General features: G+C 35.9%; 1 protein-coding gene across 5 annotated transcripts in view; it reads left to right on the top strand.

Annotated features, from left to right (window-relative positions):
- LOC140153112 (uncharacterized) overlaps window positions 1–12,824 on the top strand; it is a 145,374-nt gene that overhangs the window by 77,259 nt on the left and 55,291 nt on the right. For all 5 annotated transcript variants that reach the window (XM_072175745.1, XM_072175747.1, XM_072175746.1 and 2 more), the window contains 2 exons: window positions 6,932–7,875; window positions 10,482–10,585. In XM_072175745.1, the coding sequence (XP_072031846.1) occupies window positions 6,932–7,875; window positions 10,482–10,585 (1,048 nt within the window). The remainder of the gene's footprint in view (window positions 1–6,931; window positions 7,876–10,481; window positions 10,586–12,824) is intronic.

Below are 12,824 nucleotides of genomic sequence, written 5' to 3' on the forward strand. Positions count from 1 at the left end.
TGGTTCAGGTATATCCATTAGATTTTGGATAGGCCTATTATATATAGATAGGTAGACCACCAGATTTTAAAGCACAGGTAGAACTGGATCAGTTTGTTGACCACCACACCCCTCGATGCGCTGATGTGGATGTTAAGGAATTTTACACACTTTGAATTTCCTAGTAACAGCAAGCTGCTGCAAATGTGGGTTTATCTTTTAGAGGGTGTAGTTGTAGTAGTAGACAGAACCTAGAACTAGCCCCGTTCCACAAACCGTGACGCCTCTCGAATAGTGAGCGAAGCGAGCAACGAGTGTAGCGATGGCGGAATATCTTGGATCATCATAGGTATATGAGTACAGCACAGAGGCTGTGCTAACAGCACCTAGATCATCTGCTAAGCTAAGGACCCTATTCATGTACATGTATAAGCTATTATAACTAGCTCTGTTCATGGACCTCCCCACCCACGAACAGTGCGAGTTTGTGTCATTCCCCCACTCTGTTGGGATGGATCCTAGGATAGAGACACCGAGTCAGTGCTATATCCTTGTGATTGTTGGGCAAAGGGATATTATAAATTTGCAAATAACAGGAAAATTGAGAAGTTGCATTAATTATCACAAATTCAGTTTTTGATAGATTGGCCAGTGAACTGCAAGTTCAATGATAATAACTAGACAGTTTGACAGTTGGCATTAATGTTGGCTGCACTTTTATAAACAACCATTCAATTTTGCTACAATATTTTGGGTACAGATCTCTGTTATGAAAAATATGACACATGATACAGCAACATTCCCTGGGAACATTTGTCTCAGATGTGACAGGTGGCTCAGTCTTTTTCCAGAAGGATTTTCAAAATAGTCAAAATACCAAAACAAATTTATATAAATGAAGAGTGACCAAGTTAATTTTTTACCAATTTTGCTTGTCCCATACATCTAATATCAAATTACATCAAATGAATTTGGTTGATTCTATAAACATGCTGTTGCCATGCTACGCAGCTGATTGAAGAAAGGGTCTGAAAAGTCGTAATCCTAAACTAACCAAAAAGGTGTTTTTGGTCATTCAAACCAGTGTTGTAGTACTAATTAAACTCATCGTATTCTAATATCCAAGTTGTGATTGTGCCATTGGTAATCAGTGGGCTAGAACTGTATGCCTCATTTAGTATAAATATAAGGGTCTGTTTGTTGTAGTCGCTTTGCGGAAATTACAAAATAATTGGAACAATGATAGTGTGTGTTGTGGTGTGACTATATTAAAGTGATGGAATGTGTATCAATTTGTTACACAATGACCATTGATATTATTTACTATTGTTTGTTGCTCGTTTAGTCTCCTAGAGTCCTCGTTCTAGGCCTATATAAATTAACAGTCTGGAACTATATTCCCCAGAAGATTGAATTTTAAAAATAAATGCTTACAGATTTCTTATGTTTGGTTGACATTTTTGAGCCAAACGGCCAAAATGTGTATATTGGTTGTGACTATGGAGCCTGTTCCTGTATTACTGGGATTATTGTAAGTCGGATAGATCTAGTTAGGAACTTGTTAAAAAGAGAAAGTATGTAAGATAAATAATGCATTATTTCCTGTTTCTGTCACATCCATTTAAGGTCATTTTCAATCAGTTTTGGTCTAAGTGTGCAATGTTTCCATCGTTGATAATACTGGTCCATAAGTTTGGTGACTGAACAAATCTTACGATAAAGTCATTCCTGTGGGATAGCTTTCCAAAGTCCACCACAAAATAAAGAGTACCGTATGCTTGATTTAAAAGTTTCGTTTGTTTAATATGTTGAACAAATGTAAAATGTATTGTGCTTTTGTGGTACATTGTGATAGAGACAATGATGTGGATATGACCCCTAACTTGTGGGCTCAGAGCTGTACAGTATGCTAATGATAAGTGAAAGGGCCAGCTTGTAACTCATTAAGACTATAATATAAGGGTACAAATTTTCTTGTTGCCTACAGTAATAAACAAATTGGTTGATGAAAACAAATTACTTGATAAGATCATGTGTGATTTACTCATATTGGTCAGAAAGTTCTGCTATAATCAAACTGTTCTATTCACTTTACATCTTATTTTTATTGGACTTAACAATAATTGCTGTGTTTCTTTTTGTTATATTCAATGGTATTTTTCCACACAATGCACCTACATAGGTAAAGTACGGCAGTTTAGAATAAATTGCTATATATTAAATTAGGCTATTGTTCTTTGATAGCAATTAATAACATTGTGAACAAATTTTGGAACTATCCATGTCAAGTTAGTTGAATCAAAACGTGAGTAATGAAATTTTTAACATTTTTGAACTGAATATATAAAGGCATAAAAGGGTAATTTATTTCAGTTATTAATTAATCTATGCAGAATTCAAACTGATTCAGGTGTGTCAAAACAGCTTAAGGGTATTGCCTGCCATCAACACATTAAGTAGGCGCAATAATCATTCATCTCAGTCAGTTCAAGGCTTAAAACATTTGCGTTTGTTTGTGTACATGTGCAAATGAAAACGGTGCTAGTATTCACACTTACCAATGTAAACATGTATGAAAATAAGTGTGTGAGATGTTTTCATTGGATCAAGGTGAAAATACCATTGAGAAAACATTGTTCCCACCTTTGAACAGCTATCAAGCACTAAATGAATATTTCCACTCAATAGATAATGTGGTACGGATATGTCACATTTAGGTAGTGCCAATATGAAGTAGCGATGAATTGCAGCAAATGCTTGTCAGATTTAGTATGAGTTGAGATATAATATTTGTCTATTCATGTCTTTGTCAGTAACATGGATCATGTTTGACAAATTCTGAGTACTACTACTACTATGAATCATACATTGAAGATGAACCGTATTGCAACACTAACTGGTGACAAACAGGACAATATATTTTAATGAACTTGGATTTTGGATTACTATGTAGTGACCTTTCAAGAAAGAAAGTGTTATAATGTGCACATTGGAAAGAATATAATAGCATTTTGAGATACCAGGAAATGGAAAGAGATAGAGGTATGTCAGCAGTTCTCATATTGTGGAGATGGCGGTTTATTGCTTTTAACTAAGATCAACACTTTGTCGGTTTAATTGTATTATTTCACCAGATACGATTCTGAGATTCTGACACCATTAGTCACGTATTCACAACCAAGTCTTAACTAACACAGCTTGAAAATGTTCATTTTGGATGTACAACTGCTATTTCTGACACAATTATAACAAGTGATTTGATCGGGGATTTGATATTTGAGAATGAATCCACAAGAAAGATTTGCTTTGTGAATTGTTACAGTTTCACCATATAATGATACAGTTGTATTCATTGAAAGGATCATATTCAGACTTCTAAATGTGGTCATTCTGGTTAAACACCCTGTTAAAATTTTGAAATTTAAGAAGTAGAAATGTTGATCTTGTTTGCATTGCCCTATAGCCATTCACCAGCAGCAAATTACATTGTAATTGCCTCTATTTGAACACTGCCTAAACCCACAGACCTGTAAAACAGTCATATATTGTCCAACCTTCTATGGTCTTTTCCAATTATTGTAAACTTGAACTACTCCTAGGAATGCCAGAAAAGTTATGATTTTTACTAAAAAAATAGTGACCAAGGTCCAGTTTTGTGTGTTTCCAAGGGCTCTAGTCTGATATGGATATTTTTTTACAGAATTGTGACTCACACTTAATTGGTAGACAATTATATCAAAATGGCCTGATTAGACAGCAAGGCTATTATTTAGTATTGAACATTCCAATTAATTAGTAGGATTTGGTAGAAAATTACTCAGCAGCATTCAATGCAATCATTGGTTTGTATTTGTATGAAATGGGTCAGTACAAGTATAATTGAGTGTCATTGATATTTGAATAGCTGTGTGGAATAAGGTAAATGATAGTCTACATTGAATGCTAATGGTTCATTGCTTATAAACGTGGTCATGTAGTGAAGGGACTTCATCTCATCTTCAGTAGATAGCACACTAGTTTAGTAGCTGGCTTTCATCAACTCCTCTTGGAGCAAGAACATGGCATTTTTGTGACCGTTTGTACTTCATCATTCTAACACTAGCTAAATATTTTGAAAGGTAACCAAGGATTAGATTTGGTTTAGGGGGCAAGTCAAAAGGTCAGCAGTGGCTTTCGCTACCCCTTGTTGGTTAGTGAAAGGGAAGGTCATAGGTCAGCCTACAGGCATCTATATGCCATTGGACAGTGGGTGTGAAAGGGTGTTTGGAAAGTTAATGTCTGCAATCACTCATCTGGCATAAAATCATTATCTCTGGCTGTGCAGGGCATATTTGTGTTTCAAACCTAGCCCTATTTGTAAAGCTGGTAGAATTACATGGTAGACATGATAATGATAACAGAACTTGGTGTGTTTCTTTTTGTTCTCTGATGTTGATGCTACAGGCATAGTCAATCTACCTTGACAGTGACAAAGTGCACACTGTCATCTGGAGGGTATATGATAGAAATTAGGCAGTGAGTTTTAGGTTTGTCCTCTCATGAATTTCAATTCTGACTGATAGATGGCAGTTCTTATCACCATCAGATTTGATAATGGAAGCAAAGCTAAGATTTCTGTGACCCCATCAGAATTCATTTAAGCACATCAATTGAAGTTGATGTGGAGTGGTACTTACACAGTTGTTGAATTTATTTACACATTTCTTACTCAACTGAAAAGGGATTAAATGACCCAAACCCACAGAAGTCAATTTCCATTAAAAGTTTCAATTGACAAATTTGTAGTGTATTTTGAATGAATATTTGTAGACTTTCTGTATGATGACTACACACATGATTTGGTATAATTATCTTCATATGCATTAGGCCCTATATTATTATTGTAATACAACTTAATTTTGCAAAGATTCAGTGTTATTTTAGTGGTGAACTTCAGTTAACTTTTTAATCTGTGAAACCCAGTCATATGTTATACCATGTTCAATGGTATATATTTGCCAAATGCAAGGTCAGGTACAGTTGAAAAGGTATAGGTTAAGCAGGTGCCAGCGAGTCTCTATGAAATATCATAATCAAGATATAACTGGACATTTGATTATTAGGAATTTGATGTCTATATGACAATTACTCTATTTGAACCTGGTATAAAATAACTCTAATTGGTGTGTGGATGGTAATTTCCAAATTTATTGTTTATCAGTAAGTGTTCTTCTGTTCAGAAAATAAGTTTAATTTTATAACAAAAAATTAATACTATTGTTGAAAACGACTGTAATCGTTTCCTACAATAGGAGAGCAGATTTAGCAGATTTATTATACCAATGGAAAATGTGTTTTGCTATTATTTTGGAGGTAATTAGAACATCAGATATCAGAATTCTGCCTGCATAGTACATGCATAAGGCCAAAAAAAAAATTGTTGTGTTGCCCTCAAGTGGGAAAATGGGAAATTTGGGTCGGACGGTCGGATTTTTTTTTTTTTTTTTTTTTTTTTTTTTTTTTTTTTTTTTTTTTTTATTTTATTTTTTTTTAAACCTTCAGTTTTTAAAATTCCCCTCAAATATTAAATAATGCTTCTTCAATTAGGGACATTTGTCAATTTTGACTTCTGGATTCCTGTTAGACATCAATTAAAGACTAGTCTTTCAATAAAATATTAATTTTCAGTGAAAAACATTGAGTTTTTGAACAAACCTGTAAAAATCATCATTCAAAAAAAAAAAAAAATTGCTAACCCTGATTTTTCAGGATTTAGGGTCGGATTGACGGTTGAGGGCAACACAACAACTTTTTTTTTTGGCCTAAGATGCAGATCTGGGGGCATTATGGGTAAAAAGAATTAGGTACATTTTGTTGTTGTTGTTGTTGTTGTTGTTGTTGTTGTTGTTGTTGTTGTTGTTGTTGTTGTTGTTGTTGTTGTTGTTGTTGCTGTTGGTATTGTTGGTTTGATATAGAAATTTAGATTAAACAGACCAAGATCTGTGGACAGATCTATTAATATTATGGACCCAGTTAAATTAGTTAATTTGTAACCATAGTTACAGCACAAGTGTTTCTAACCTGGGTCTGCAAAACAATCCCTTTGCTGGTATTGGTATGGTAGATATCCCTGGTTCTGGCTTTGTTATTGTTTTGGAAGTAGGCACTTGACCTTTGCAACAGGTGATGAAAGTTGGGAAAAAGGTCAGCTAAGTGCAAATGAATTTTCCCTCCCATACCCATTATTAAATCTAATTGGTTGGGTCTCCTACTTATTGGATTTGTGGCCTTTTGCTTCCTGCCTTCCAGCTCAAGCTTTGTGTAAAATCTGTGAAATATCCCATGCGATTATATGCAAAATTAGTGAAAATTTGATGAAGATGTGGTATTATTTTAATTAACCCTAATGCCCTAGCTGCTTTTTGGCAAGGGGGAAGGAAAGTGCCCAAGGAAGAAAGAAGAAGAGACATTTTTTTTCTTGGGTGTATTTTTGAACCACCAACCCTTGAGTGCCAGACATGTGCACAGGCCTACCTTGCCGGGCCAAGCTTTCCGCGACCATTATGACTGTTCGCCTGATGACGCAATCGCATCATATGGGATACCTGCCTGTGCCTATGCTTTGTGAACTGTGGTTTTGGGTTAATGCATAAATTTACATATTTAATCTTCCAGGGCCGTAGCAAGCGGGGCGGCCGGGGATGCCATGGCCGCCCCACTTTTTGAAAAAATTGTTATGTTTTTCTATATCTTTATGTCAATTTGGGCATATATTTGTATTTTGGCCGCTCCACATTTATGATGGCCGCCCCACATTTTTCAACCTTGATACGGCCCTGTAATCTTCCCTGTTTCTCTCTGTTCAAAAACTCGTGTTTATTTGAATCTTTCTAATTTTTAACTCATTTTGTGTAAATTTACTTTGTAGCAATATAAATAATAAGTTTTCCTTCTTCTTTTTTGTTTAATACAGATTCATCCATTGAACTGAAATCTGGTGTCATCCCTGTCTATGACAATGTGTCTACCACCGAAGCAAAATCATCGCCTTCGAGGACATGTTACAATGCAAACAACGATGACGACTTTGAGGAGAAAATCAACACTCCTGCAGGAAGTCCTATAGGAAGTCCACCAAATGGAGTCAAACGAGATGATTTAGATGATAGTGGAGTATCACAAGAGGAACTAAGTCAAGCACATGATTCAATTATGCAGGATAATATGCAGGATATAGAGGATAGGAAGCTGCATTCACCCGAACTGGGTTCGGATATTTCTCAAGATTCGTACATTGAACTTGGCAGCCCGGCTGCATTTGTAAGAATGTCACCAATTGAGAAATCGGTGGAAGCCACCGTGAGTGAAACAGAGAGAAATGGTAACCTTGCCGGGTTGGTTCGATTGGGTAGCAGTAGCCGGGAAAGTTTGTCAGGAAGTTGTGACTCCAACGCTAATATCAAAAGTGTGGAGAGAACAGGAATGAAAAGAACACTTTCTGATACACAGTGTATAGCACCTGATATATTAGTACAGAACCAGGAAAGTAACGCTGCCCACTGTTCACCCAATAGGACTGAAAATGGAGATATAAATAATGAGTTGATGACGCCGGAGAATCAATTATTATTTCGTCATCGATTACGGAGCGAATCTGAACCGGAGAGCCAATTTGCTAGAGTGGAGAGAAGGCGTAAGAATTCCCGAAGCAACCCTACCATATCGCTTTCAGTACAGAGTGTTAACGATGCCATGTCACCGCAAGCTTCCCCTTCTCACTCACCTGTGGTCACACCGAAGATGCCTCAAAGGCCAAAGTCAACAGGAACATTAATGATGAGTTTTATTGATAGAAAAGTGCAAGAAATTGTAGATACAGAGAGAAGTTATGTCACTGATCTGGGCAATATAACACAGGTAAGGTTAATTAATAATATTAACATTAAAAATCTTGTTCTTCAATATTTGGCTTGATATTTGTGATAATTTCAAACTGATTGTTTTACTTGCATTTTTGATTTTTGTTTTGTTTTATGAATTAGATTGTTAGTATCACTCCTAAAGAGAGTGTGATTGTCAAACGTCATATTGCCATGGTTACCTTGGATACATATCATACAAGGACTTTCCTGTGACCAAATAATAAGGAAATAGTTAAAATACCATAGGCCCTATTATGGAAGTTAGAATCTGTGATGATATAAATACCCTGGAAACAACCGTGGTAAACAAACAATATAAGTAATAGGCTTACAGCCGGGGGTACTCAAGTTTGGTTTGGGTAGGGGTGTGTTGCTGAGAATTTGAAATTTGCCCATCAATTTACCAATTTTGCAAGAAATTTGGACCCATTGATGTACCAAATTTAAGACAAATTGTTGTAGTTTTTACAACTTGTTCCCCAAATTATGGGTCAGTTTCAAAGATTTTGGCTGCAGCGAGGTGAAATTGGGCTTATTTCCTAAAAATTTTTGAGAAAAGGACCCATCCATATACCAAATCTGGTCTAGAAAAAGGGGCCATTGATTTACCAAAAGGCTGAAAATAATACCCATGTTTGCGGCATGCTGTATGGTCATTTGTACCATGTTTGTACCCTCTTGGGCCTACAGTACACTTTTGGAATCTTCAAATATTTAGATAAAATTCATGATGAAAGCATTTCCTGAGAAGTTACATTTAAAGAGTTTTTAGCAAGAAAGGAGGGTACTAAAACCGTCTCAGTCGCTTGAACACACATTACTTTGGTCTAGAAAAGTTGACAGATTGGAACTGATTGGTAGGGATAGCTTAATCTGGTAATTGTCAATGAAAATTGGATCAGAAAAATACCAGAATTTATAACCAGAAATCATGGCAGTGATGGGGAACAGTTAATTTGATAAGTAATTGGTTAAATCTTTTTAAGTAGTGAAGGAGGACCCACCTCTATGGCTGTACTTTTTGAAGTGTTTACATGTATGTACTGTATGCATTAATGCTTCAAAATGTGATTGCATCACAAAGTGGATGTCAGTGCCCTCTTGCTGGTAAACATTCTTGTTTGTGTACTGTTTTCAATCCATAGTGATTTCTCTTTTCACAATGGGGTCTATTTGCAATGAAGCAGAACGTAGTTTGGCATGTGGAAAATGTTCCAATTAATCAGGGGCAATACTGGAAATAAAAGTTGAGAAGGAATTAATTTACACAAGTGAAATATTACTCTCTGACTTGAAACTATAACCTGTTTTAATTACTTGCAACATTCATGGCACGTCTGCTAGGCTAATATGGGTGAAAAAGAAAAAGGATTATATTTCTTGGAGTTATACACTCCAAATTGTGCTGGAGATGGTATTGGACAAAACTATATATGGTAGGGATGGCATATATTAAATGGGGGGGGGGGGTCATATCATATGCAGTTTCCCAAACTTGAAAGTATATTTCAACTTTAATAATTCAAAGCTAATGCATAGATGATTGATAGAGAGAAGGAGAGTCAAAGTGCATTATTCACATAGTCAATGTTACAGAAAAGGAATTTAAAATCTATGCCTCTCCACATTCTTCCTTTAGTCCACATGTACAAAATCAATGGTAAGATAAAAACAAGTGAAACATCTTTTCCAAAATCTTCCTTAGTAATTGCTACAACCTTTAATAGCTTAAATTTGAGAGTACTGTCAATCATTTAGACAAATGTGTTAAGGGTACTAAAGATTAAGGGTACTAAAGATCAATCCCTATTCAGATCTCCAAGTGTTGGACACTTGTCTTAAGTGTCACTTGTATGCTTAAAGACCCCTGTCCACATTATTGACATTAAAATCACCCTTAGAATGACTTGTTTCAAAACAGAGTGCCATACATTGTAGTTTCTCACTAGTATTATTAAGCATTTAATCCCTGCAAAGGTGTCCTAAGGATGGAAACAGTGCATCTTTGCTTTAAGCTAAGTAAGTGCTAAGAAATGTTTGAAGTAAATATTTTGAGCTAGCAATTGAGAATGAGTACAAAACAACATCCACTCGGTGTTACAAATATATTGATGGTTGAGGACATCATGTAGAGACCTTTTGCTTATGATGATCCTCATATCAAAAAATGGAAGAAAATACCCAAAAAATCTCCCGGAAAGGTGAGTCAAATTTCACTCCAAGTTAGCTCAATTTCTTATAATTTCTGACATTTCCATACTCCTAAATTCCCTTCCAAACTCCCAAAGTCCAGCTTCCTGAATTCCACAGTTTTCCAGGCCTGATGATCATGGCCATGACAAACACCCAATGAGTGGAATTTCATTTTTGGTCTGGTATGACAAGAGAAGCAAAAAAGTGCAACAAAAGTTTGATGAATTTGTTGTACACATTGTACTGTTTGTTGTATTTTCTGCTAATTAATATTTCAATAATCATGATTTAATGTAAAAAAAAATCCTTCCAGAACATGAGTTATGATAAAATTGACCCATCCTAAACACTCTTTCAGCACAGCCTGTAGCATACATTAAATTGGTTGATACTATATTTTTTCTTCAGCATTATCAAGAAGAAATGGACCAGTGCAAAGAGGAGTTGGAGTTCTCAGAAGATGATTTCAACATACTGTTTGGTAATTTACAGGATGTCCACCGATTTAACAAGTAAGTATGCAGTGCTGACATCACACCCATTAAACAATTTATTTTTAGCCCTGGCAACGAAATTGAGATGAGATTTAGTCAGTGAAAATGGACCCAATTTTGCCCAATCCATCCATACATAACACCATAAACTTGAAGGGAACCAGCAAGATCAATCATTACCATAGAACTTTTATCAATCGTCTGGTTCTCAGTGTCTTGTCAGTTCCTTGGTGCATATTGATGGAGAGGGTAGAATCAGTCCTGCCTATTGGACTACATCAGGGTGAGTAGAGACACAACATTAATAATGCATTATGATTAAAGGTTAGAGAGCTTGTGATGATAAAGAAGTAAAGCCATTAGCGAGAGAGCAGATTGGTTTTTAAAATGCGCAATTTTACGACCATGTTTAAAATTTAACCCTTTGAACCGCTATTCGATTGAAGATACAGAATTGATATCATAACATACTAGCAAAAATTTACGACCCTTTTCCTATACTTATTATCACTTGTAAAATGTTGTGTTAAATAGTTATGAAATTGAATTAATCCCTTACAAAAGAAGGAGCTTGCATTGATTGTTTTAAGCTCTTTCGGTGCGAAAGAAAGATTAGGTGTTAACTGGTTTTATTGCCGAATTAAGAGGTGACCCTAAAGTGTGACCTAAGAACATCCCAGAAAGCTCATAGAATTTCCTGCCAAATTGTTTGATCTAGCTCTCAACATTTTTATTTCCAATGCAATAACTTTAAATATCATGTGAGCAGCCTCATTCCTTTTTGAAAGGGAATTCTTGTTATTTGACCAGCAAGAACATCGTCAGTAAGCACACAGATAATGTCCTTATTTCTGTGGCTTGTGAAACCTTCCACCTACTACTCACAAGCTTCTGTGCATCACTGTGTAAAATTGTAAGGATTATTTTAAGGGTAGACGAGGTATTGATGGTCGAAACAGCCAAAAATTAGATTTTCATTTTCTAAAACAATATATTTATATTGAAAAAAAAAATTGAATTCTTCTATACACTCACTATGAAATGATCAATGCAATTTTTGCCAAAGCTCACTACCATTCATAAGATGCTGTGAACTACCAAATCGCAACAGTTTAAAATAGTTGCTAACCTTATTGAAGCTGCCTCATCCATCCCAGTATCTAGTCATACTCATAAGAACCTGTACATAACCTACTTAATTGGCAGAAATTACCTGTTTAATGTCCTAGACAAAATTAAAGGTGAAAATTGAAACTATCATTGCGGTCAGTGTAACATTGTACTAGCTGGCCACTCCTTTCCTGAGAAGCCATCACAAGGAGTTCCGTTAACCCCAAATTCAAGTGCTAATGATCAGGCGCCGGGACGAATTTGCACCAAGTTAGTTCAAATTATACGGTATGTGTGAAATCATGTCAAATTTAATTTTGACACCAAACTCATGATACCTGGCTCAAATTATGATAATACCGAATACAGGGGCTGCGATATGAGGAAATATTCAATCACCTTTAGCGATAATATTAGACAAGCTTTACGGACGAGTACTTCCACAACAATAATTGGACTTCGGTCAAGTCAATATTGAGACACAGTAGTGTTTGGTAGAGACAGGTATTGACAGATGACTCTGGAGGGAAATTGCAAGGAAGTATTCAATCATTTTTCCACAATAGCTAAACTATTGAATGTCTGTTCCTTGTGATGTCATTCTGTGCCATTTTGTGCTTTTTACCATTTGGTCCATGCCCTTGATCTCTGTTCAGAGTTGGGGTTTAAGGTTTAGGATTAGGGTAAGGGTTGTGATACTCAACAACAATAAGAGATTGTACTCTACAAGATGATGGTGAAGATGAAGTGTTAGGGTCAGCATAGGGGTCAGGTTATTGGCCCTTTGCAGGGTCATCTCAAAACGAGGTTCTATCCATGAAATGCTTTAATTACAGTGTACACTCTGCAAGTTTTCTGGTGTGTTGTAAGAAAAGCGCAAAAAAACACAAAAATGCACTTTTTGCTCATGCCTTTGCTGGGAGAATCTCATTTTGCATGTTTTGATAGCAAAGGGTTATATTGGATCAGCATGATTAGGGGGACAAAATGGCTTGTCGATGAACTTGGTTTTAGTGGCAATAGCTCCAATAATAAGGAAATTGAATGGGGGATGATTTGAAGGTCAAGATGGGTGAAGTTTTGGGAGTGTTGGGTGGGTCATGTGGAGAAATTGACAGATGATGTTTGGAGGCTGTAAGGAGTAGGA

This window comes from Amphiura filiformis, chromosome 5, assembly GCF_039555335.1.
Source record: "Amphiura filiformis chromosome 5, Afil_fr2py, whole genome shotgun sequence".
NCBI classification, from domain to species: domain Eukaryota; kingdom Metazoa; phylum Echinodermata; class Ophiuroidea; order Amphilepidida; family Amphiuridae; genus Amphiura; species Amphiura filiformis.